This window comes from Anopheles stephensi, chromosome 3 (genome assembly GCF_013141755.1).
Source record: "Anopheles stephensi strain Indian chromosome 3, UCI_ANSTEP_V1.0, whole genome shotgun sequence".
NCBI classification, from domain to species: domain Eukaryota; kingdom Metazoa; phylum Arthropoda; class Insecta; order Diptera; family Culicidae; genus Anopheles; species Anopheles stephensi.
This window is the reverse complement of record NC_050203.1, coordinates 57622323-57648990: the sequence shown is the minus strand read 5'-3', so window position 1 is coordinate 57648990 and position 26668 is coordinate 57622323. Positions and strand designations below refer to the sequence as shown.

Below are 26668 nucleotides of genomic sequence, written 5' to 3'. Positions count from 1 at the left end.
ACCATTGAGGTTCGTTACACACTATCGAGAAACGCTTACCATTTGCCCGATGCATCGTAGAAACCGCCGAAGGTAGATCTCTCCGTGGTCTATTTGCTTGTAAAACAAACCTCATGTTTACCGATGCAATTACACCATGCCATCGGGGAGGCCATCCGGGAGCGAGCTGCACGGCACAAATGGGCAGGAACGGTTGAAGATGGAAACTGATCGGGCACATCCCGGGTGTGCGAGCTTGGCGGGCACTTAAAAGCAGCGTTCCATTACAGCGTGCGCTTTGGTTCGCGTGCTCGTGCTGCTTTTGAATTTCATCAGCAGCATTAGTGCAACCCGCGAGCGAGAGCTGCAGTAGAATGGTGCAAACTTTTCTCACCACCGGCTCACAGTTAATGCAATGTAGCGGAGTGCGAGGATTTGCGAGGAGGAAGCAAAAAAATGGGCAAAAAAACCAGAAGTTTACTGCAGGAAGCGCACTAATCGTTCCTTTTTATGGTGTTCCTTGTTCTTGTTTGATTTCTTTTGCTACATTCAGCGACAAGGATGTGCAATTGCTCGTGCTCCGTGTGAGTCTCTCTCTGTGTGTGTGTGTGTATAAAAAAGGAGGAACAATGTGCCGAGGTTTGGCATGAACAGTGGAATACAATAGCGTGGAAAATTGGCATCGAGTAAATAGAAAAGAGTCGCCGAAGAGCCTGGAACGGTTGTCACAAGGAACCGTGTCTACCGGAGGCAAGAAGCAAGAACCCGTGAACCTGTGCGACACAAGCAGTTCGCTGTTTTGCCGGTGGTTATGTAAATTTTAATGAAATTTCATTCCGCCTGATAGCTGCATAAGTTTTCCATCCTTACCAGACGACCGAGTTCCTTCGGTTCAGTGCCGTTTCTCGCCGTACGACCTTGCTGTGCCTTTCCGGAAGCTATTTTCTTTCGTTTGTTCTCCATTTCGCCGAAATAGTGCCTGTTTCTGGTTGTACACATGACCGTGCATTGTCGTCGGTGCAGCAAGGACGAAAGAATGGTCAAATTTATGCAAATAGCACCGAACATCGTGCCCCGCTCGGTGGACCCAGCAAGGATTGGGATTTCGCGTCTTCGAGCACATCTGTGTCAAGGACAGGAGGATCGCTCGAATCGTGGAGGTCATGCCGAAATGAGTTCTTTCCGAACAAAAAACGCATACTGCCGCCCGGAAGGAGTATGTTCCGGGTGTGTATTTATATTCATTAAAAAGTTTACTTCTCACATTTTACGCTTATGCGAGTTCGGGCAACTGGCAACATGGCTGGCGACACAGCGACAGGAAACGGAGCATTATATCGTACGGAACAGCAACGCACGGTTGGTAAAGCAAATGGGCAAATCTCATCACGTCGGTTAGTGATGCGTTAATTTCGGGTGATATCTCATAATTAGGCTAGCGTTCCGGACCAGCCCGGATGTGGCCCGGATGTTCAAAGCACCCCTGCTGGCATTAAATAGCGATCTGTTTTCGCGAATCGCTTTGCTGACTCACTTGTTGTTGGGTCGGGCGTCGGGAGCGTTTTTGCAGGTGGCGCTTTAAATCGTGACAGCTGTACCATCAATCATCGCCACACCAGAGCCAGTCAGAACCGAGCATGGAAGGGAGTCCTTCTATGTCTATGGTGGATTCCAACGCAAAACCCCCACACAATCTGCCACACAATCTGGTCGAAAGTCAGCTAAACAGCAACGCCTCACACATCACTCCTGGCTGGTTTGTCCCAGCTTGGTTTTGGCATGACAAGCTGAAGCTTGCCAGTTGCACCGATCTGCATGCGGACATGACAAAGTGTGGCAGTACAGTACAGACATTGCATCTCGGCTCGAGTGGTGCTCGACTTAAGTTTAACAGGATGCGTCTTGCAGTCCTTAGCAGCACCAGCTGGCATCCGGTGGCGTACGAAAACCCACACGCTCGAATAACGATCGGTTGACGTTCGATATTTGCAGGGAGGGAAGCATTTTTCAGGATAGAAATTTCGTAATGACATCTTTACCCCGTCATAAGCTTGTTAATATTTATCCTTTGCCTCGTTAGGCGGACGGGCTTGAGCGTTCCCCGTTGACGTAAGTAGGAAATCGTTGCCAGTACGTGCCATTCGATCACTGACTTTAGCCCGCTCTTTTCCACCCACAACGGTTCAACGGACGAGCGAGTTGCCTGATGTGCCGGGCAACTCACCAGACCAACACCCGGGATGCAGGGAAATGTTGCTTTCGCAGAGGCTTTGGTTGAGCATACGATGACGTTATTATCGTCGTTATCGTTTCCTCCCGACGGGAATGGTGTGCTGTGTACAACGAAGTCACGTTGCAAAGGCTGCAAGCAAACATCACAACCCCCGCTGGGGGGAAGCTCCAAACAAAACGAAGAAGAAGAAGTAGAAGATGGTATGAGATCACGTGTGGCACTCGAAGCCGCTGTTCGGTAAATAAGATTATGGTTCGATATGCTGCAAGTGCTTTCGGTTTTGTGTGTGTGCCAAGCGCACGAACCTAAGAACGGCATCTCGGCATGCAGAAGAATAGTTTCTTGTTTGAACGCTCATTGATACCAGGGGGAAAACATCTTGTGTATCGATCATTACAGCGAGATTTTGTTTGAAGCAGAATTCTTTTATTTACCTCTCAAATGGGAGGAAGCGTGTGTTCGCTGAAAGTCATCAACTGGATATTAATTAACGGAACGGAGCTTTCTATTTGCACATGTATTTGAATTGCAAAGAAAGCTAAAGTAAGTAAATGAAAATAAGCTACATTCAAATACCTTTTTAATGCTGGTCCATAAACATGTCACTTGCAAAGCAAATTCAGCATCATAAAGATCACTATCAAAAGTGTAGCTAACAACAATGTTATTTACTCGTTAAATCCATTTCAGATATGTTAAATATGAAAAGCAAACACACTAAACTCTGTTTGTTTCATGCTAGCCACATAGCCACACCCAAGCCAACCTTCCCCATGACGGGCTGCAAAAGGCTAAAAGCATGTTTGGTCCCATCAACATCAGCATCCTCATCAGCATCATCAGCGCCACCGTCACCGCAACGCAACCGCTGCCGTTGTCCGGGCAAGTTTGCGACCGTTCGACAAACTATCTCATAAATTAAATAAATGTTTTTCAAAGACATTCCAACCCCCGGTTGCCTGGTGCGTGCAGTACTGACCGTTGTAATGGAATATGAGGCTCATACGTGAGCACGAGAGACGCGGCAAGGAACGGTGGCGAGCCAGAGGTCAAGATAAGCTGGCTTAACTGAGTCGAACGTACGGTCCGGATGTGTGCCTGGAGTCATAAAGCAGTCCTGTTTTACGAGTGGTACCGAACGAGAAGAGCAGTGTAACGGTCAGGGCCATAATTGAACGTTCGAAAGTAATAAAATTGATAAGTGTCTTCCATCGTACGGAGGTCATTTATTTCACTTCCACCCGGGGAAAGTGCTGCCAAGAGCTGACCTCACACACATACACACACAAATAGACACAAATAGACACGTACGGATGCGTGTGTAGTGCGGGATTCTGCAGTTTGGCAGAGGTACGAGGGTACGTCAGCAAAACCTTTAGGAAGCTAATGAAAAATATAATTTATCTTCTAGTTTCCCGATTGGCGATTGGAACCAGTGTCCTGGTGGTGCTGGCGGGCAAAGAGCTAGTTACAACTACTACCTCCGACCTTGGTAGCGTCATCCATTCACAGGAACACCATGCCACGTACGCATCCCGGAGTCACCGGTAAACCTTCCCCTACTCCCGGGGAACATTGTAAAGGCTAGAAGTCTTGGTCTGCTAGGTGTAGCCCATTTCGGGCGACCACTTTTCTTTGATCAGCGCACGTCACCTAGAACGCTTTATCGCTGCAGCACGAAAGACGGACGGCATCTATCGGTATTTAGTGTTACATCCTTTTCAATTTTAGCACAGCTCCGTTCGGTTCAAGGATATGAAAACTTGGAACAAGGTTTCCCTTTTTTTGCTTCGCTACTCTCGTAAACCCGTTCCCAGGGCCGTACGTGGTAGCATCCCGTTTTGGAAGCTTCAAGTGACACACTGTGCGACCCCACTCATGATGGTCTATGCCAAGCTTTGTGCGCCCTCGAATGGTCCTCCAGCATGCACCAGAGCAACTCCATTCGGTTTGTTTTCTGAAATTGAATAGAATGCTTCGGAATCTTTTGTGTCCGGAACCCTATCGTGGAGCGCTTCGAGTGGAAACCCTTTCCAACCACGATTCACGATCTCGAGTGGAGGTTTCGCGGTCAAAAGTCAAATGGATAAGATGGAGTAGTCGTGCAGGTGGTGTAGTCGTCATCATCATCGATGTCGCGTTACGCCTTTCTGTAGTTTTTGCACCCCGTCTACCCCGGCCCCAAACACCAGCCCGGTTCGGGCAATCGAAACAAATGGAGAACGCCAAAAATGGACCATAATAGGGCTAATATAAGTTACGCTTCGCTTTACCCGGCCTTAAGTGCCGCCGCAGTAATGCCGGGAACGAAGCGTTCCCTTGTTCACGACATCTGGGTGGTTTTTTGTGTTGCCGTTGGATAGCATTTGGTTCTAAAGAAGCGTGTTTGAGCTTTACGATCGAATCGACATGTTTGCAGTTCATGTGTTGTGATCCGCAAATGGATCCGCCCCGGGACCGCGGATACAGTTGCAACATTTTACGGCCACGTAACTACACGGACGTGATTTTCGGAGCAATGTCGGTTCGGTAGGGTTTCTTTTGCTCATTTTATGGAACAATTTGTTTTCCTTCCGATACGTTCTTTATTCCCGAGACCCTTGCCTGGATGTGACACGAGGCATGTGCATGAGAAGTATGCTTCCCAGCTCCATCCGCTCATATGTTATTTCAAATTGTTATTGCCCGCTCCATAGGCTGTTTGATAAGTGAACTGAACGCTGGTACGGTGGGTCCATGCTTTGGCCTATAAAACGACACGTTCGGCAAGTTCTGTTCGGGCAGAAGTACTCGTGAATGGGTAAAAAGAGGGAGTGAGGCACGGTGTGTTACGGAGGTACATTTGTCGTAAAAGAGTGGAATTGTTTTACGTTTTCACGCCATCCACCAGCGCCAGCGCGTGGCGTCGAAATCCAATGATCTAACACGACGACGTAACTATTTTTGGTACGAGAGCGAGCTAGCGGTCACATAATGAAACTCACAGCGAGTGTCGTACGGCACATGACCTAGCCCAACGGTACCCAACCGATGGCACTTTCTCCGCCTTTCGATGACAGTGCCGACGGTAAATAGTGCACGAGAAAGTTTCGAATCTAACTTTAACGACCGTAAGTCGCCGGGAGTGCATGTGTGTTTTACGGAATTTTGCAACTCCGCTCGTCGACTGCAAGGCCACCCCGGCTGCCTGTGAGCGGGCAAGACAAACTTTACGACGCTATTCCCCTTTATTTTTGGGATGCCAGTGGGATGGGTAACAGTAAGTTAACATTAGTGAAGCTAAACAGTCTTCGTCACTTGACTTTTGCAAACATTTCCCATTACGTGTGCGTGTGTGTGTAGGGTTGTGTCTGGAGCTCAGTTGATAGGGAACACTGGCTTGGTGCAGAGCGTCGGCAGTGTTTTGGGGTGTTTGATTGTACGTTGAAGATGCTGCACGCTCTTGATTAATGATTGGTGGAATCGAAAAGCTCGTGCTGCGAACAGAGATAGCTCGTCGTCGAAACTTTGATCAAACGAAAATTATTAAATCCACTACACTATCGTGAAGAATGGAGAAATTGAGTTTGAATAGACAGGTAATTGGAATTTGGTGTTTGAGTTTCGACAAAGAGGCAAATCTTCTTAGTCGATAGAGGAGAACGAAAGATTTCCGAAAGCTATTAGTGTAGAACTCTCCACCCTGCGTATTTATTTCAACTGGAATTAAACTTTTATTTACCAGAAACCCGTTCCCGCAGGCGAGCGAGCACAAAAATGTGTCAATGCACAATGTTTTCCTACTCGGTGTGTCTAAACAGTCGTGATTTTGTCATACTACCGGGGAAAAACGGATACTTCACTTGTAATATTTTCCACGCAAACAATGCTATCGTACTTTTGGGTTGGTTTGTGATTTGTGTGCTGCAAAGAAGAGAAAAAATGCAAGACACGACCGAACAATAAGCACGGGCAGCAAATGGCAGCAAAAATACTGGCAAACCGCTCACAAAGGAGATGCTGCTCAAGAAAAACACAAACAAACAAATGATGGGTCCTGTTGCATTGTACACTGTCGGTCCCCACCACCACCAACCCATTCAACACTTCCGCCAGCCTGGTACCGCCCGGGCCCGGTGCGATACGATTGCAACTGCAGTTACACAGTTTGGCAAAGATATGCAACTGTTCGCTCCGGTATGTTTACCATGTCGCCCCCACTGTTGTCAGATAGAAATATCGTACCTTTTCCGAGGAAATTTCATACGACGCAGCATGTTGTTTGTTTGGCGTTTGTTGTTTCTATTGAAACATTCCCCTCCCGGGGTTGTTTCACGAGCTACGGGGGGTTTGTTTTTTGTCTGCTGCTGCTGCATTTTCTGTCTTATTACTTGCCCAGCTCACACACACACACACACCAGGCATTGGCGTGGTATAGTACCTTTCTATTTCCATGCGTATTTTTCTCACTGTGCTTTGAAAGGGGCAGAAGCGTGTTTTCTGTTTACCGCGTGTATGTGTCATTTACAGACGATAGCACGGCACGGAACAAAGCGTACAGTTTACTGAACTTGTGGGCACTTCTGCTACGAGGTGAAGTGATTTCCTACAAACTTCTGCTGCACCACGGCAAGCGGTGCACCGAATGCAGTTGGGACAGATAAATTGCATCAGTACACGGAGGCATGTAACTGTACGTATTTTATTAAACTTTATTTTTCTTCTCACTTCCGTCGCACAGTGGTACAGCTCAGAACAATGGGCGGACATATACTGCTTTGTAGAAAATCTTTCATGGAAATTCAAATTATTGATAAAATAAATGATAATATGCTGACTCTATTGGTAACAAACGGAAGCAAATGAAATATTTTACTCGATTAATTTTTTTTTAAGTCATGTAGGATGGCATGGCCGTATTGCTTTGATTAGCTTCTTCTTCTTTGGCCTAACAACGTATTAGGTTTTGTCTGCCATTTCTGGCTGACTAAGCTTAATGATATCGCGTAATTGGATAGTCATTCCTCACCAGGGCTAACGGTTTGGATGGGATTTGAACCTCGGTTATGCCGTATGGAAACCGGCACCGTTATCGCATTTACCACCTTTTCGCTTCTTGATTAAATTTTCTTCTTTTATTTTTTTTTTTCTCATCCTCATTCTTTACCTTTCTTTACAGCACTCCTATATTTATTAGGCTTTTTCTTGTTTGTTGGTTTGATTGAGATTAATTTGTTTCTTGTTACCATCACAAAACTATCCTTATTTCACACTTATTGTTATAGACGAATGTAGCTCATTTTAAATATCTTCTTGTAACATTTTTTTTCTATTTTTGGGGCACCTTAAATTGTTGCAGAATTCTTATAAAATATAAAATTATATTTTGTGTGAATAATGTTGTCAACAACAGCACACTTCATACAAAAAAGAACCATAATATGGGTTATGAAACTTGAAATGTTTTAAATTAAGTAATTCTTTTTTAATTTTTTTTTATTCATAAAGAACGGCCTGGCTGTCGTTTGCTTTTTTTATTTTTTTTTATTTTTTTTTTATTTTTTTAACCTTAACTTTAAGAATTTTAAAAAGATATTTTTTTATAAAATCATTTTCTGGTACATTTTGTTTCATATGATGTTTTTTTTCTCAACAAAATAAGTATCAGCCATTTTAAAAACTGGAGCCAAATTATTCAAGTAAATAAAAGAAATTTATCAAAATGAGACATTTTTATGTTTAGTTTATGATATATTTTATAATTTTGAACGTATAAAAAGTGGGATTTTAATTCACAACATTTCAAAAATTCTAAAATTCTTAATCATGTTTAAAAATTATTTGTGAAAAATAATTCCCTCAATGTCCGCCTGGGGACCAATGTGCGGAGCGATCTTCGAAAAGGCACTCGGAACAAATATAAGATGTGAGCAATGTTTAAATGGTTTAATGGTATGCTTGTGAGTATAGTCGAGGACATGCTGGTGGGCGGAAGTATAATGTTTTTTTTTTTTTTAAGTTAACATTGCATGTGTAGTGTAGTGTTTGGCGCAGCTGCCTGTATTATCAGACGACAGCGACAAGAGTCCCGGGCAGAACATGTTTCGGTAAACAAATGTCATTCGCGTGCGCAATGTTCGAGATTAACGAAGCTTGGTGCAGGGATTCGGTTACAAAGTCCTGGCACAAAGAAATGGTAATGCAATATTAATGTTGTGATATGAATGTCAAGAAGCAAACTGTAGCAAAAACAAGATTGTTTCTTCTTCAAGCTCGATGCAAAGAAATTGAGAGAGTCATAAGAAAATAACAATATTAAACCCTGCAAAGGGGCCGGCGTTTAGCGAAACCCTTCTCTCCATCTACTCCTCCACGAAGTCATTGCCAGTAGATTGATAATGTGTCACGACCGATCATCAAAATCAAATTGTATTTAGCTCTCGGACCATACTATCGGTCCGTATTTATTGCCTAATGATAAGTTTATTTTCGATGGCACATTAGCAAACCATCCGGAGCGGCTCGTTAATGGTGAGGCTGGATGACCATCGGCACCATTAGATGCGATATCCTTATCGGGTGCCAGGGTTCACCTTTTACTCGAGTGACAATAACCATTACCGTCATCGGGACAGGTACGAGTTATCTTAACTATCTGCTCACACTGCAGTTAAGATGGCGATGGCAGGATAGGAAGGCTGTCCAACCATTCCAGTTTGATTACCTTCCCGGTGAAACGATGCTATCTCTCTCTCTTTCTTCAGGGCTATCCAGTAGAGTATTGGTCAACATGGTACCCTTTCCAATGGATACAAATACCTCCAGAAAACCCGGAAACCAGCCAAAATAAAAGCGTAACGAATCTTATCAAATTGCGCTTTTTATTCGAACGTAACCGAAACCGCCGACATCTCCGGCTAGAGATGGCTGGGTAGTTGCGTTGGAAACTGTTTGAGTACGACTGTGGTTGGTGGTTCCAATTTTACTGAAATGGTCAGTAAAACCTCGGTTCTCGAGCGAAGGGTAGTTTCGTGAAACCCTGTTCCTCGCATCGTCTCGGGCAGCGAAAGCAAGGGGACACAGGCAGGCTGGAGGGCTCGGTCCCGGTGGTCCCGTGAGCCGAATGTTTCTTTCATTAGCCATATCGGTAAATGAAAGAACCGGAAATTGTGTCACCGGTTTCGTTTCGTAGTCAGGCAACAAACAAAAAAAGTTTGCGTGGTTCGAGGAATCTGGGCGACAGCCGACGGAAGGAGAACGTTGATTCGAATGGGGTTTTCCGGTGCCTGCTTCGTTCGAGTGAACAGAGCCATTCTCCTGGGGCGGGAGATGAAGCTGGGTCGTCCCCGTTTTCTAAGACCGGAAAACGACGTTAAGATTTGCAGGCCGGGCGCCCTTCAATGCTCAACGGTTTGGCCTTCGGTGCAGATTAATATCAACGCCCCAAATGACGTGCCAACGTGAACGTGACGGCGTCTGTCTGTTCTGTGGTTAAAGATAAAACATCATGGAACAGTTCTGTGGTCACACCGGCGTCTTCTCGAAGCGAGTGAAGCCTGGTCAGAAACATTGTCTTGCTATGGTCAAGCTAGGCCGCCGGCCAGTGTGCACGGTAAACTTTTGCGAAAGTCTTACGCCTGGCGGTCCTAAAGGGTGGTGAACTTTCGGCCGACCAGTCCGCCATCACCACCACCATCCACCCACCGGAAAAGCTTGGGCAAATGGAAAGTTTTGTGCTGAGACAGCACGAACTTGGCACATCGGAATCGTGCATCGGAGGTTAGTTCTTAGTTGCTTCGTTCTCTGGTAACGGCGTAGTATTCATGATGATAGAGGCTTTGAACATTCTTTCCCGGCGGTTTGGATTCATTGGTCAAAACCAGTGTTTGAGAAGGGAAGAAAAAGGATGGGCAGGCACAAAGATGGAATAAATTATTCATAATGTGAACAGGGATGGATTTACTGAAAATATCGTACCAGCAAATCATTTTACGAAAAGCAAACGATAGCAAAATTTAAGAGGAAATTAAATTTTCAATAGTCAGGCCGAAACGTTTAAATGAACTGTTTGTGTAGAAGATCGAGTGTGCGAGTCAAAGTTATCATCATCTTAACACCACCAACGAACAGCAGTTATTTGGAGTAAAAGAAGGACTATAAGAGATAGTAACATTTTTGGTTCAAGTCAGTTGTAAAGGATAATAAAACTAACAGCGCCGGTCTTCACACGTGGCAGGACGATCAAATCCTATCTAGACCGCCTCGCCGAACGCAGGGGTGACTACTTTTTTACAGGTAAAATTAAGTCACAGTAATCCAGAAATGAAAGGCCGAGACCTCTCGAGGTTGTAGTGTTAATGGAGAAGAAGAGAAATGTTCATACTCATATCAGCCTCAGATTGTTCACTAGAATCTTGGCAAAACTGCCTCCAGTTATCTAATCCATCAAGGCTGAACAGCAGTCTGAACACATATTTAAATTCATACGTTAGGGAGATATATTTTTTGCTGATATTGAACTGATTTAAGACCCTTTGTGAAGCTGGGTGTGATGACCAAGTGCTCTTTGCTTGACAGAAAATGATGCACTTGTGTTACGGTCAATGAAATTGTAAATTCATATCCAAGAAGGATGCTTTTCTGTTCTGGTTCTCTAATCTTCTTATACTGTATTGTAGTGTAGCTTCTCTGGAGTATCTCTGGCTGTCACAATTTAAGAAAATTTTCGAATCTGTACGTCTTTGGCATGCGACTGGATTTGTTTTTTTTTCGACATTTACCTTTTCTCAGAACTATATTCGACCTATCATCACAAAATGCAAAAAATGGTGTTTTTCTCGGTTTTGGGAATGAAGCTGAGTATAAAACGAAAAAAAAGGTCAAAATCAGAGCAGGATGCTTATTTTGCCTAGGTATGACATTTTTATTTAACACAAAATTTCAAGAAATTTTCAATAGAATTGATGATGAGTCGAAAGAATTTCAACGTTACGTTTTCAAAAGAATGTAAATTTTTAGCAAACGAATAAAATCGGTCCTTTATTTTTGAAAATAATCGCTCAATGTTTGATGGTGTACCCTTATTTTGCTCAATGTATCACGAACACCTACGAAAAATATATTTTTTTATATTCATGAAGGCCTGGTCGTATTGCTATTTTTTTATTTTATACCTTATCTTTCGTGTTAAAAATCAAATTGCATCAATTGCGAAAAAGATTCAAAAATAAATTTATAATGACGAGTCGAGGCTCGATGACTTTACGTTTATAAAAGTTTGTTCTATCTTTTTGTATTTATCAAATTCTCAAAGTCAAAACATAAAAAACCTTGAAAATCTTGCTTTTCTTTATTACTTAATATAACATATATTTAAGAGATCCTTTCTAGTAATTTTTTTACTCTAAATAAAACTATATTCGTATAGTTGTGTTAAGGACTGTATAGAGCAATTTCAGTTAACCGTCTGGAATTCTGATATATTTGCTTTACTGTTATGATGAAATTTCTGAAACCTCTAACAAACATATCTTCATCGTAATGTAAACAATCCTGTAGAGAATTTACTGGATGTGATATCGTGATTGTCTTGCGATAGATGTAACACGTCTGGTTTCTTTGCGAGTGTGAATTCAATTGTCCTTTATTCTTATGCATTAATTAGAGTTCATTACAAATTCATCATGATTCATTTCTACCCTATAAACATTTTCGTAATTCGAACATTCCGGCCACCAAGAATGAAATTCTTTAGAGTAATTAATAAACAAACGTGTTCGAATTATTATTCAGGTGAGGTAGTAGGTAACAATGCTAGTCGTGCTGTCGGTCGCACGATGTACTTGTCAGGTGCCGTTCGTAAAGTGACGACACGGATGACGTCGTCCTTGCCGGGATGGAGTTTAACAATGCGCCCCTTTGGCCACTCGGTGGGATGAGCATTATCTTCTCGTATAAGGACTAACTGATTTTCTTTAAGCTCAACTACTGACCTGCTACCGAACGACGATCGTGCTTGTAATTGTTGTGTATATTCCCTTTGCCATCGTTGCCAAATAGATCGTACATAGCGTTGCACTAACTGATACTCGTTTAAACGATTAGACGCAATGTTAGTGTAATCAATATCGGGAACAGATTGCATGTTACCTCCGATGAGGAAATGGCCTGGTGTGAGCACTTCAAGATCACACGGATCTTCTGACATTGGAACTAAGGGTCGCGAGTTTAAACAGGATTCGATCTGTGTTAACAATGTAAGCATATTTTCGTAGGTTATACTTGTTGTCCCTATGGTTCGCAGTAAATGATGTTTCGCTGATTTGACCGCTGCTTCCCAGAGCCCGCCGAAGTGGGGAGCTCGCGGTGGTATGAAACGCCATATCATGCCGTTCTCCGCACACCAATTGAAGATGGATTTACGATCTTCCTCATTCTGCTTCAGCATTTTGTAGATACGATGTAGTTCATTTGCTGCTCCTTTAAACGTTGTAGCGTTATCTGAGTGCAGCTCCTTCACCATTCCTCTGCGTGCTACGAAGCGACGAAGTGCTGATAGAAATGCGGTTGTTGTCAAATCGCTCACCAATTCAATATGTACAGCTCTGGTTGAGAAACAGACGAAAATTGCAATATACGCCTTGCTTGGACCGCGATTCCGAACATTTGATTTGATGAATAATGGCCCACAGTAGTCAACGCCGCAAACGGAGAATGCTCTGGTTGGGGTCACTCTTGACTCCGGTAGATCTGCAACACTTTGTTGGATTAATGTTGGTTTGGCCTTGAAGCATTGAAGACAGCGATGGTAGATTGATTTCACTAGACTTCTTCTTCCTATCACCCAAAATCGTTGTCGGAGCGTTGCTAGCAAAAGTTGCGGTCCGGCATGTAATAACCGGAGGTGATATGCTGTTGCTAAGAGAACTGCCATAGGATGGGCGGCAGTTAGCACGATGGGATGTTTAACCGAATGCGATGCTGTCATGTTGCCTAGCCGGCCACCAACCCGAAGCACTCCTGTTTCGTCCAAATATGGTCTCAGCCACTTCAGTCTTGATGCTCGGGATACCTGTCTTCCTGTTGTTACGGCGTGGATTTCGTCGTCGAACGTATCTTGTTGGGCGAGTTTACATAGGGCGATTTCGGCTTGATGAAGATCTTCAGTTGTGATGGTTGCTTGGACGATATCTGTATCAGCTACATCTCGTTTGTTTTCGGCACGACACCCCTTTGGATGTTGTGAAGAATATGCCTTGGTTCTCAGGCACCGCACGTATTTGAATATGTATGCTACCACACGGCGAAGTTTGTGGTAACTTGAATACCTAGCGAAGAGTGTGTTGGAGAAGGCTCGTGCGATAGAGGTGCAAGTGATGGGTTGAGCAGCCTTCCGCTCTTCATCTGCCAATTCACCTTCATCGTTAGACGGAATAAACGTTGGCCAATTGCTTTCATTTTGTGCCAACCAATGTGGCCCGTTCCACCACCGGTGTCGATTGATCAGATCCTCAGCTTTTATACCACGTGATATATCGTCTGCAGGATTGTCCCTTCCAGGGACGTGCTTCCAGCTCATACCGTCGGTGTCCCGTTGAATCTGTGCCACACGATTAGCCACAAACGGTTTCCAGCGACTCGGCAGTGATTGCAACCAGTATAGTACCGTGGTGGAATCAGTCCAGAAATACACCTTGATGTTGAATCTCGTTGCGTTGATGATCTTCTTGTAGAGTTGTGTGGCTAACCTTGCGGCACAAAGTTCCAATCTTGCTATTGAATGCGTATTTGTCAACGATACGACTTTAGATTTTGCCGTTATTAGTTGTACTGAAACATACTCCTTCGTTTCTGCACGAATGTACCCGCACGTTCCATAAGCTGACTGTGATGCGTCTGCAAACATGTGTAGTTGAACGCTACGTGCTTGCACCAGTGAGACGAATCGAGGTACTCGGACCTCTCGCAATCGGAATATTCCTTGATGGTATTGATTCCACTCCTCCTGAAGCTGTGGTGGCAGCGTGCTATCCCAATCTAACGCCGTTCCGTTCCTCTTCAGAGTCCATAGACGTTGCATAAACATTTTTGAAATGATTATGGTGGGCCCCAGTAGCCCGAGTGGATCGAAGATCTTCGCGATGAATGATAATGCTTGGCGCTTGGTTAACGACATTGGTGGAGGTGGTAAATCTACTTGCAACCGAAATGCGTCGTTTCTTGGCTCCCAAACCAAGCCTAATGTTGAGACGGAGTGATCTTCTAGCTCGTGAACGGATTGTATTGCTATATTTTCTGCAGGAATGCCTTCTAATGCTTCTGGACAGTTTGATACCCATTTTCTAAGCACCATTCCTGCTGAATTCAGCATTGCAGTTATCTGAGTTACCTTTTTTACCACATCTGCGATATTGCTTGCTCCAGATAGAAGATCATCGACATAGAAATCGTGCAGAACAGGATCGACCGCATCAGGAAAGCTCTGCTGATGATCACGTGCAATTTGTTGAAGTGTTCTGGTGGCTAAAAAGGGTGCTGATGCTGTACCATACGTTACTGTAGCCAGTTCATAAGTAGAGATTGGGTCTGTGGTGGATTTTCTGTATCGTATGCGTAGCAAACTTCGATCTTCGGGGTGATGTATTATTTGGCGATACATTTTTTCGATATCAGCGGCTATAGCTATGGCATGTGTACGGAATCTCAGGATGATGGAAAACAGATCTTCTTGGACAATCGGGCCTACTAGTAATGTGTCATTGAGGGAGTAGCCGGACGAGGTCTTGCATGATGCATCAAACACTACCCTAACCTTGGTAGTGGTACTGGAATCTTTGACGACCGCGTGGTGCGGTATGTAACAATGTTCGATTGTATCATCTACAGGCTCGGCAAGCTTCTTCATGTGACCGAGGTTTTCGTATGCTTCCATGAATGCACTGTAAGCTTTCGCCATTTCAGGATTGGATCTCAATCGACGTTCTACGCTCAGCAAGCGCCGATCCGCAATTTCTCGTGAAGCACCCAGGGTTGCACCGTTAGTAAAATTTCGGGGGAGTCTGACCACGTACCTGCCCGAAGGTTCTCGATTTACTGTTGATGTGTAGTATTCCTCACAGTAATTTTCCTGTACTGAGAATGCTGGTCCGTCATCAACAGTTTCTAGCTCCCAAAAACGTTGTATCATGGCTTCGAGTGGTTCTGATACGATGGCGGCACTCAATAACGCAGTCCTATTGGATGGTGTTTTCTTGTGCGTTGCATTTCCGGCAACCACCCAGCCAAACGGTGTTTCCATAAGCCATGGTTTGCCTGGACCAAGTGTTCGTTTGCGGCCTGTATGCAGTTCCCAGAAGGCCTCCCCACCAATTACCACATCGATCTGGCTTGGAGTGTGGTAATTTGGATCAGCCAGTGTAACGTCAGGAATCTGCCATGAAGAAACATCAATTGGAGCCGAAGGAATGTCTGATGTGGGTGCCCTTAAAATAAAGAATTCCATTTTAGTGCTGAATTCTTGATTTTGAGATTCAATAGTAGCCACGATAGAGTTTTTAACTTGCTGTACTGCTTGCCCAATGCCAGTGATGACGATGTTGACCCTTTTCTGCGGCGTTTGCAGACGTTTAGCCAATGACTCCGTGATGAAGTTTGAAGTAGATCCGGAGTCTAGCAGCGCTCGTGCTTTGATTTGCTGGCCATGGTCGTCTACAATGGTGATTATGGCGGTTTCTAGTAATACCATGTCGCCTTCCTGGACCTCATCTGATTGTGCTGACATGCTGATTTTTGCCGGAAAATTCGGTTGACCGAAAGGTGTGGTTGTTGGTGCTGGTGATGTAATATGCAGCAGTGTATGGTGACGCGCGTTGCAAAACCGACACGAATATTTTGAATTGCACTCAGGAACCTGATGATCCATTGACAGGCAGTTGAAACACAACCGCAGCTTTGCCACAATGTCCCGACGATCCTTCACCGACTTTCTATCGAATGCTGGGCACGTGCGCAGTGGGTGTCGGTCCGAGCAACCCAATGAACACGATGTTGGTTTCACTGCGACTGTCTTCTCACGCCCTGTGGTCACAGCATAGGATTGCGAACGACGATGTGATGGGGATGATGTAGTTCCTTTGACCACGGCACTCGACTTGTGTTTCACCCCGGCCACCGTGATCGCAACCAGCTCCTTGCTCCTTTCCAGGTTGAGTGTTGATCGTAGAATGCGAACTCTGGCCTGTAAAAAACTGATTAGTTCCGAATACTTATCTTGAGGCGACGTTGACGAGTGTCGTTCCCAAGCCAATAGTGATTCGGAGTCCAGTTTTAAGAACAGGATGTTTATCAGCGGCACGTCCCAAGAATCCACGGGTTGATCCAGTTTCCGAAGTCCATTCACGTTTCTCGTGAATTCGTCCACGAGTGAGGCCAGGTCATCCACGTTGGTTCCGTCCACCGATGGAAGGAAATGTAGTCTCCGGTAGTACTCGCGACACAACATGCGTTTGTTGTCGTATCGTTTCAGAAGCATCTTCCACGTTACGGCATAGTTGTCAGCCGTCAACGATGTGTGCTCGAACGGCCGAGCAGCATCACCTTTCAAGGTACCGAGCAAGTACTGCAGCTTCATGATCGGTGGGATTTCGGGCGAAGAATCGATCATAGCAACAAATCGATCTCTGAAAGTCAACCACTTTGTATCATCACCGTCGAAAGTCGGTAGCTCGACTTTGGGAAGACGAATGTTCACTGTGCTTGAGCTGTTTAGAGCTGCGGTGCTCGAAAGCAGCAATGAATTGTTCACTGTATGGTTCTCCATTGGTTTATGTTTGAGGAAGAAACCACGCAACTTTCTATAACGTTCGTCCATATCACACCTATCGTTGATGCACGCTTCAATAGTATCTTCTTTGTCATCTAGTTCCTCTAGTTTCCCGATCGCGTTTATGAAACTATTATGATGTGAGTCCAACTGTTCTAGGCATGTGGACAACTCATCGACTTGATTTTCTTCGTACCTCAACATAAAATCCTCTAATCGCGCAATATATGCTTCGGATTGCCTTTTCTTCAATAGCACATTTTTTATTTTTTTGTCCATAGTGAAATATGAAATATTTCGCACTCGATACGCACTGAAAGCTTTGTTGTATGCAAAATTGTACGCAGGTCCAAGTACGCGATTCACTTAGCACGGTTGCAGTAGTAACAACACCTTTACTTTACAAGATGGTGGTGAGATGACGCTATGAAATTGGCGCGCGATGGTGATGAGGTTGTCGACCGAAGCTTGGATGAAGCGACGCTTCCACTAACACAATTATCGAAATATAAAGCGGATGAGAAGGACGATTGTTCACGGAAGTCTGCGTTGACGGAACGCGGTTCACTTTCACACGCGAGCACGGATGACACAAAAACACACTAGTAATCGGCTGGCAGGAAGGTCCGTGATAATGATTGTTCACAATATTGTTCTATCACTGAGCACAGCACTAACGATGTACGAAAGTTACACTCACACGCATATACATACATGCACACTCCGTGGGAATGTTTCGATCTCTTGATGCAGAGTGACCACACACGGATGTTGAAACGAACAGACGCGATGATTCGAAAGGAATTCACGATGGATGGGTATCGTGAATTTTACAGTAGAGTAGGATACTCAATGTTCGTGCCCTTGATAGCGGGGCGATGATTGTACTACACCGTAAGCCTAGTACAACCGGAACTGGCTTGCACAAAACTGGATGAGAATTGGTAACACGTAGTGCCCTAATTCACTATTGTACAAGGATACAAGTCACGACACACGATCCGGTTCGAAGGACCAAAATGTAGAGAATTTACTGGATGTGATATCGTGATTGTCTTGCGATAGATGTAACACGTCTGGTTTCTTTGCGAGTGTGAATTCAATTGTCCTTTATTCTTATGCATTAATTAGAGTTCATTACAAATTCATCATGATTCATTTCTACCCTATAAACATTTTCGTAATTCGAACAAATCCTTTATTCCATCATAAAACTATGATTTATGTTCATCTCTTTTATTAACACAGAACCCACCTAACGCCACCCAGGCACCATTTTTCTCCCCAATGATTTACCACCCAAAGCAGCCTTTTTAAATTCCGTTGCTAATCAAGCCAACCCCAGCTTTACACAACTTTCTATAATTGCTGTGGTTTTGTTAATAGTTGCCACCGAAGGTTCTAGCGTTCCAACGCTAGACCGTATAGTTGGAACGATCGGGCGTTATTTATGATGTGGAATACATTAAGCAAAGTGGCTACATAAAACTACTTCAAAACGTTAATCCGGAGCCCGGCCCCGGCTTTCCCCATGTGGGAAAAATTCCAAAACCCCCCCCATTTTCGACTAAGCTTTTTCCTGTCTCCGTGCTGTGCACGGGCGAAAGCAAAACCCCTTGCATACTTGGTCGCGGTCTGCGGGAGGCACGGGAGTTTCCGTCCACACCCACGAGGGGGGCGTTCAATCGTTCGCCATAGAGCGCGCGCTTGTGTGTGTGTGTTTGTAGGAGGGTGTGTTTGGGATCTGCCCTCAACCAGATAGGGAGATTTATACCGTCCAATGAATTATCGTCTTCTGTTGCATAAAAGAAGAATGTGTGCACGAATTCTTCACACTTTTCCGGCCACCGTGCTGACGACTATTCGGTCAACGAAACGAGCTCGCAAACGGCGGTACACATGCACGGGAAACCGTTGTCCCAACCGGGGGCTGTAGTTGTGCTAAGGGAGGTCGGATTTGGAAAATGCAGAGTGGAGCAAAAAACGAAAAACTTTATCCGAGCAGAGTACAACCAAACGTGTTGATGATCCTCCAGAATTCATGTCGTACGGTTTACCGTCTTTAGGAAGAATACCGTTTCCCATGTTTATCGCCCAAGATGGCTTCTGCCCTGTCGGGTGCTTTATCTTACCGAATGGCAAGTTAATTAAAGCTTAAATTGAACGGAATCCTTTTGGAATGGCGAGGCACTCACAAATGCAAATAAGGAAGTGCACCGGAAGCATTAAAACCTCCGGGGGAAGGGAGAATCGTAACAATTGCTGACGCTCAAATGCTTCCTGGAACGCTTGCGGGAAAGCGTATTTGTTTTCGCGTAACTGATTGATAGTCGACCAGCACCAGCTCCACACCAAATTACAGTGATGGTGAGCAGGAAGATGACGATTGCATAAGCGTACAAATATTGATGTGGAAGGATCGATTGACTTCCGCCTGACCTGGGTAACCTGCATGAATGAACCTCCCCGGACCGGAGGGTGGGATGCGAAGCCGGAAACGGGAACCGACGGCAACGGCGGATGTGCAAATTGCATTTGATTGTAATAGGAAATGAATGTCATTTTCAATGAATTTTAAGAGCATTACGGTCGGTTCGCGGGATTCGATATTCTAGTCGGAAAACGGCGCGTGTTAAATCGATTCAATCGTGGTGTAAGTGTGTGTTCTAACAGAGTGTGTGTGGGCTTGGGGGTGGGGGGGGTGGGTTGGAGGGGAGAAAAACTTTCCCAGTGCTTAATCCCTAATATTGTGTGGTTGTAAATAAATCCATTACGGTAATTTCCACGATTTTAATGTCAATTTATCTGTTGAATTAGTGGAAAGCAGTGAGTGTACAAAGGATGCATAATGTATTCCAAATTCGCTTAGAAACCCCTTTAGTTGGTGTCATATCCAACCCTTTGTAGGGTTAAACCTGCCCCATTCATGATAGCTTTATGATGCATGAATTAATCAATCCGGACAGCATGACAATTATTGATGGTTCTCTTTAAATCTAATCCCTCTTTAAGCTAAAGTTTTTGTTGCACACAAGGACGGTGCTTGACCTACTAGACGAGGTTGATACGATTTGCCCGGTGCAGCGGACGATTCCATATCCTCATCAACTCATTTGCCTCTTCCATATTTCATCCGAACCGAAACCGCAAAGTTCAGCAACTTTTCGAGAGTGATGAAAGATAATTAACATTTATTAATTTAAAACTTTCATATCGTATGACGCTCAGCGTGGGATAGCTTTTAACCCCCTCGAGACGGACGAGACTTCAAGGAATCCTTCATCCTAAGCTAACGGCGTGATGTGTTCTTAAAGATTTAAGCAAACCCAGGAAAAGGTCATTGAAACAACCCCCACAAAGAGAGGGGTGAGAGAGCACGAGAGCATGAAAACCAAAATATGCCAAGCGACGTTGATGGCCATTTGCTTTTTGCTGCTATCCAGGATTTTCGACCTGCCCACTAGTCATGTGTTGCAGGGAATTATTCCGGAATCGCATTGTTGAGCTACTTACAAAGATGATCAGCGTGTGGACGTCGTGTACGTGCGGCGTGCGAGAAGGGATTTAAAAATTTGTTTTTCCCCATTTTCCTGTGCCTGTGTCGTCATGTGGGACTAAGGACGGCCTGGAAACTGGAAAGCCATTTCGAGCGATTCGTGGAACTTGGAACCCGGGAAGTGTTATTATGCCTCAGTGATTTGGGAATTTTCGGTTGACTTGGTCGGATTTTTTTGCTCACTCTCTCACCCCTCCGCTCGGTCTATCCCTGTCCTCACCACACTCCTGGTGCTTTGTTTTCTGTTGTCCATTTGCTTTCCGATGCTTCTCGGACGCAGACTCTCGGGAGCGCGGGCCGGGGAAGGGTGAGAGGTGTGTGGTTCTTAGCCTACGCTAGCTGGCATTTGACGCCCCGGGGCACACATACATACAGTTTTCGCACTCCACCGAAATTCCATTTGCCACCGCCGCAGAATCTCTCGCAGGACTCATCCGAGTCGAGCCATTATTTTTAATGTTTATTATTCTTATACATATTTTACATTTATTGTTATTTTTCTCGATCTCCCTTTTTGCGCTTCGGTCAATGCGGAAGGCGTTCACGGCAACCCCTGGAAAGGCGTACGCGGTCGCTTCTTGGTTGCCGCTGTTCTGCATATTCTGGCCCAGTTTGGCCGGACGCACCCAGAGCGTTCGGGTGCGTCAAGGGTCAATGTTTACGATGCCTGGGGGCAATCGTTTGCAGCTTATCTGCGCACCGTTACGCATCCATTGGTCTGTCCGGTTCGTGGTCGGGAGGTCGGTTTCCTCAATGTCGATTGTCGCTTTTAAACTGAATTATTAATTGGTAAACGCTGAGGGTGCTGGGGGTGTGCGAACTGTGTAGCTCTGGCCGCTCTGTCGATTGGAATGTAAAAACCATTGATAACGAGGTTTGAAAAATCGTCCTGAATTCATAATTAGAAACCACACAACCCACGCCAACCCATGCTATCGGCAAACCGAATGTTGTCTATGGGGATTTTTTTTCTAACTGGCTGAAATATTTGCTGTCCGATCCGTTACATCGATATGCCATTTGGGAAGTTATTGCAAAAAGCGACCAACATCACTATCTAGTTGTAATGACTTTCCCAAATTATAGCTCCAGGCTCTTCGGTGAGGCAGGCAACAATTAGATACACACAATATGACACCTTTCCGGTTCGATTGCTATACCGAACTGGGATGGTGTCCTCCAAATCCTCCCAGTATTGATCAGTAAAATTGAACTAATTTCCAGGAAATTCCCCAGAGCGTACCCTCACCATCACAAGTGGTTTGGTCCGATAAAAAAGGTTATCATGTATGATTTGTTTCCTCCCGTGCGTCGACCTTGCTGTAAATAGTAAATCGTTTGCTCAGCTTCACACATTGCTGACGCTCTCGGTCGTTTGGACACGGAAAAGCGTGCGTGTGCCCATTAGCTAACAAGCCTCATTCTGAAAGGGTTCGGTTGGATGTATGGTAAACCGGGCCGGATATGGAGTGTGATTCTTCGTCCAACTGTTCCATACTGGTAATATTTTGCAATTCGGCTTAATCAGATCCTGTGACCCTCGTTAAAAAATTCTTAGAAGGGAACCCTCGGTACAGATCGTTGATTCCCATCGATCCCCGGAGTGAAGCGACCACTCACGTGAACTGAACCGGATGTGCGAAAACGGAAATGAGCGGGCTGGGTGAAAATGATCCAATTCTGACACCATACGGGTGGAGATGGATTTGTAGCGTGTATCAGTGTCCGTGTGTGTCGAAGGTGCTGAACCGTCCCAAAACGCATCGTGAGAAATCGTGAGAAAATATGAGCTGGTAGGCTGGTTTCTTGGGTCAGGTGTGGAAGAAAGCCCAAGTAGACCGAAGACTTGAGTCCCTTTTCGGGATTCTATCGAATCGAATCTCGAAATCCATCCCAACGGATCACTGGACGGATGGGCTAGCATGCCCGGCATTGTTAAGGGATGCTGGGCTTTGTTGGCCCTAAAATAAGTCGCTTCCTGCCGAAATAATCCCGACGCCCCTAGACGGGAGTGCCTTTCTTCTCAGTGCTCCCGCTTCCTCGGGGGTTAAGCCAACTCAACGACCCAGCCCCGGTACTTACCCGCAGCACACGCTTCGGCAGGCCTCGATCATCCTCCTCAGTGATTTGTGTGCGATATGACGATTTCTCAAACACTGGCGGATTGTCGTTTACATCTCGTACGTTGATCAGAACGGTAGTGTAGTTCTCCTTAAAATTATCCGATGCCGTCAACCGTAGCTCGTACTGTAGGAAATGAAAACATCGTCAAAAAGCCTTGTAGGCATATCATTCAGGCTTATTGCTGTTCGGTTTGCATCCACGTGGGACAACACAGGACCGGGATTAAAAACAGGGAACAGACATAATCTGAAGGATACAGAGCACGTACACGGCACCCTTCAGTGATACCTTCCAGCATCTGCTTACCTTTTTGATCTTCTCATAATCCAACGCCTTGGCTACGTACAGGGCGCCGGTCGTGTTGCGTATGGCAAATACGTTGCCTATGTTACCGCTCGAGATCTTGTATCGTACACCGGCCGCTGTAAGGATAGAATAAAAGGGGATGTTAGCCTATCGTTATCATTCCGGAAGTGTCGCTTTAATGTGCTTTAATTTTTCCCAACGCTCCCGACCGTTTCCCGCCAACCCAACGACCAACCGCCGGCAACTACGAGGTGCTGCAAATGTATGTTAATGAGCTCTCGCCCCCGTGAACCGGCCCTGGGGGAGATAATATTGGAAAGGAAATTTCTTCACCACCCATCTCTGGCTGTGGTTGATTTGTACTGCTTGAAAACGCACCCCCATGGTGTGAGCTTTCGCGTTACAAAAGGGTACGTGTTGAAAGGCCTTCACCGCGTGCAATTTATCCACACGCACGTGTAGTGGGAACTGTTTAATTGCACTACGGGACCACTGTGTTGGCTTAACGCAGCAGCATCCAGGCAACCCGGGCCCTCTGCGCTAGGTTAGTAGTTAGCTAGTTAATTTTAAAGTTGGTTTAGCGAAACAGTGGTAGGCAATTATTTGATATTCAGCACGGTTCGGTTCGGGAATCCCGTTGTTTCCGGACCGGGCGTCTAAATTTATGCTAATTTTCCAAAACCGCACCATACTCTCGCAACGGTTTGCAGCAGTAGCTAACCACACAGAAGCTGTACGAGCTGTTTAAGTAGGCGATGGTTTTGTTTCAACAAGCTCCGGCTTGGATATGTGTGTGTGTGTGTTTACGGGCGTTGAAAGCGAAGCAATCCGCGGTTGATTTTGTTAAAACGCGCGAACGAACCCTTTCACACTGTGTGCGCAATACCCGGAGAACATTTCGAACTGATTATTATTTTCACCAATTTCTAAAACCCACACAGCTTGGTTGTTTGAGACGCGATACCGATTGTTCATGCCGATTGTTCTTGGTGTGAGCGCATACTTCACCCGGACGCGTTCCATCATGTGTCATGGCGGTGCATACATTTCTGATAGGAATTTGTTCTGCTGCGACCCGATTGACCGGCGCCGTACGCAACCGTACGAACGGCTTTGCATGCATCCGTTTTCAAAATGTATGAGCACACGGTGGTCATCCATTTTTCATGCAAAATATGGGTACATCCCTGTTGAGCGTCGCCGGTCGGTAGGCGTTAGTCGTGTGCGGTTGGATTTATTATGTTTATTAACATAAATTTTCATAAATTACTGTGCCCGGGGCTTCGCTGGTTTGTACATTCGGACGTGTACAGCCACGAAAGCCGGTCTGCAATGTATCGTTCGTTGTGCAGCATTTTCGGGAGCTTGCTGCTGCAGACCAGAGCGTTTACGCAGCGTACGCTGGAACGCTGACGAAATGGAGGCGCCCAGTGGTTTTCGCCACGAAGCCCAACGGGAGACGGGATTTTTGGAATTGGAAGCTGAAGTGATTGTAGCAATTGCTATCAGCACCAGTTTGGGAAGGCATGGGACACAATTTCTCGAACAAACCCTCTGTTTTGGGTGTTCACGCCGCCACCGCACCATGTTCTGATGATGATGCTCCCCTGTTGCGGCCGGGGTCCAGAATGTAACAATAGTTTAGATCGAGAGCAGCAGTAGTTTTACATAGTGTGCGCTTAGAGTTGATTAGAACTAGTCGTGTAAAATTAGATTACCCCCTGGAGAGGAAAGTGTGAGCATGAGCATCGAGCGTATGGAACGGGAGCATTGTGGGGACAAATTTTCGACAAAAGTTTTGTTCCACCGCATCACCGAGTCTCGAGGTTCGCCGAGTTGTCGAATTAGACTACATTTATATTCCAGTCAGCGACATGTTGGCGCGTGAAAGTGTAACTTTGATTGAATTATCACCGTGCTGTAGTTCGGTCCTTGCGCCTTAAAGCAACCGCTCGATGGCAAGGGTTTAGGGTAAAGAATATAGCATCATCATGCTTAGTAGAGTAAAAATGGTGGAGGTTTGCGTTTGGATCGAAGATTATAGGACGAAATCAGAGGAGTGGTGTAAATTAAGAGGTTATTTGAGCCGTTTGTTAGGATGGTGAAAAATTCACAAGGACGAGGTAGGATGGTGAAAAATTCAATTTAAAACACAAAGCATTAATTGATTGTCAATAAAGACATAGTTGTTCCATTATCTTCAAGTGCTGTCGAAATGGAGGCGCCTAGTAGTTTTCGTCACGAAGCCTGAGCTGGTGTGATGGTAGGAATTTGGGAAACATGGGACACAATTTCTCAGATAACCCTCTGCTAAAGGTGATGTTATGTTTGGCGCTTTTGTATTAAATTCACATTCTGTATTATTAAACATTATCTGATTGATGATGAAGCACACAATTAAATATTTATGCATATAAAACTGCCTTGTAAATCTTCCTTGTTTCCTTGTAGGAAGTAGTGAACTTAAAAAAACAAAAGTTCCTTACTTTTTATGTTGACAATAACTAAGGGTTCACATCCATACAATCTCGACGACTCCACATGATTCATTCGAGTGCTTTGTGTCCTCGCATACATTTACCACCTGCAAAGGTATGATGAACGTTCGAAGTTCAGTTCATTCGCACCGTCCCGTTGTTTCCCAAATTGCCAGCCAAAAGGATTGTGTAATTGTTGTTTTTAATTTGTCAGCCCTCTTTCCCCAAACCCGAGGGACATTTTGAGTGATGGCAAATGATGGTTTCTCGGTAGGAAATTCTTTGTCCATTGGAATTCACCCGCTGCCAACAAGATCACGATACACACTTCACTCACCCAAACGCCTTCCGGCTGCTGCCCTGAGGCCTAAGGGTCGAGCAAGTTTCTTTGTGAAGGAATTGAACCGTAACAGTTTATGGAAGGTCGTCCATCTCTCGTCTGTCTTTTGTACAGGAGGAGAGATCCGGTGAATCGTTGTTGGAATGTTGTCCATTCGTTGACTTTCGTCCATTACTATGAGCGGTAGCCTGAAGGTGTGCTCGAACTTCGGAAAAAATTAATGACAATATGACCGTCTTAAGCTGATTTGGGATGGTGCAAGAATTTTGGGCCGTTTTCTTTTTGTTGTTCGGCTCGTTGTAGGAGATAGTTGAAATGAAACTGTGGAATTACAGGTAAGATCATTATTTCTTACATTTCCTGCGACATAGTGAATGCTCAGCAATGAAAGCCGAATAGATGCATTTGCAGCTGTCATGAACGCTGGCGTTTTAATCCTCCTTCAAGGAAAGTGCTCTGGAAATATGACCAGAGTTGGCTGACCGTCTCTTGTGCAATAAAAAAAATTTGATTCTACTGTCAGAAACTACAATGACACTTGAACTACATGAAATGTCCAGGTTGTCTAGGCACACAGATGCTACTGTAGCTGTCAGTGTCGATCCACCGATGGCAAAAGCTATTCAATGACATGAAAATCCACTCCACGGCGTGAGCCTTGATCAGCTGCCACACAAACCTAGAGCGCTTCGGTGTGAGTAAAAAACAATACTTCATCTTGCTCTCGCACAGTCAAACAGGATCCGCAAATGCATTGAAAAACTCCAAAACAATGACTCTAACCTAGTCCGATCTTTGACATGAACGGCGTACCATGACTGGCCAATCTTGCTGGACAAAGAACAAGAAACCA

General features: G+C 45.0%; 1 protein-coding gene across 7 annotated transcripts in view; it reads right to left on the bottom strand.

Moving 5' to 3' along the window:
• The window catches only part of LOC118508954 (neural-cadherin-like), a 293319-nt gene that overhangs the window by 10936 nt on the left and 255715 nt on the right, over positions 1 to 26668 (bottom strand). For all 7 annotated transcript variants that reach the window (XM_036048870.1, XM_036048871.1, XM_036048867.1 and 4 more), the window contains 2 exons: positions 22999 to 23114; positions 22651 to 22815 (listed from right to left, as the gene is read on the bottom strand). In XM_036048870.1, coding sequence (XP_035904763.1) covers positions 22651 to 22815; positions 22999 to 23114 — 281 coding nt within the window. The remainder of the gene's footprint in view (positions 1 to 22650; positions 22816 to 22998; positions 23115 to 26668) is intronic.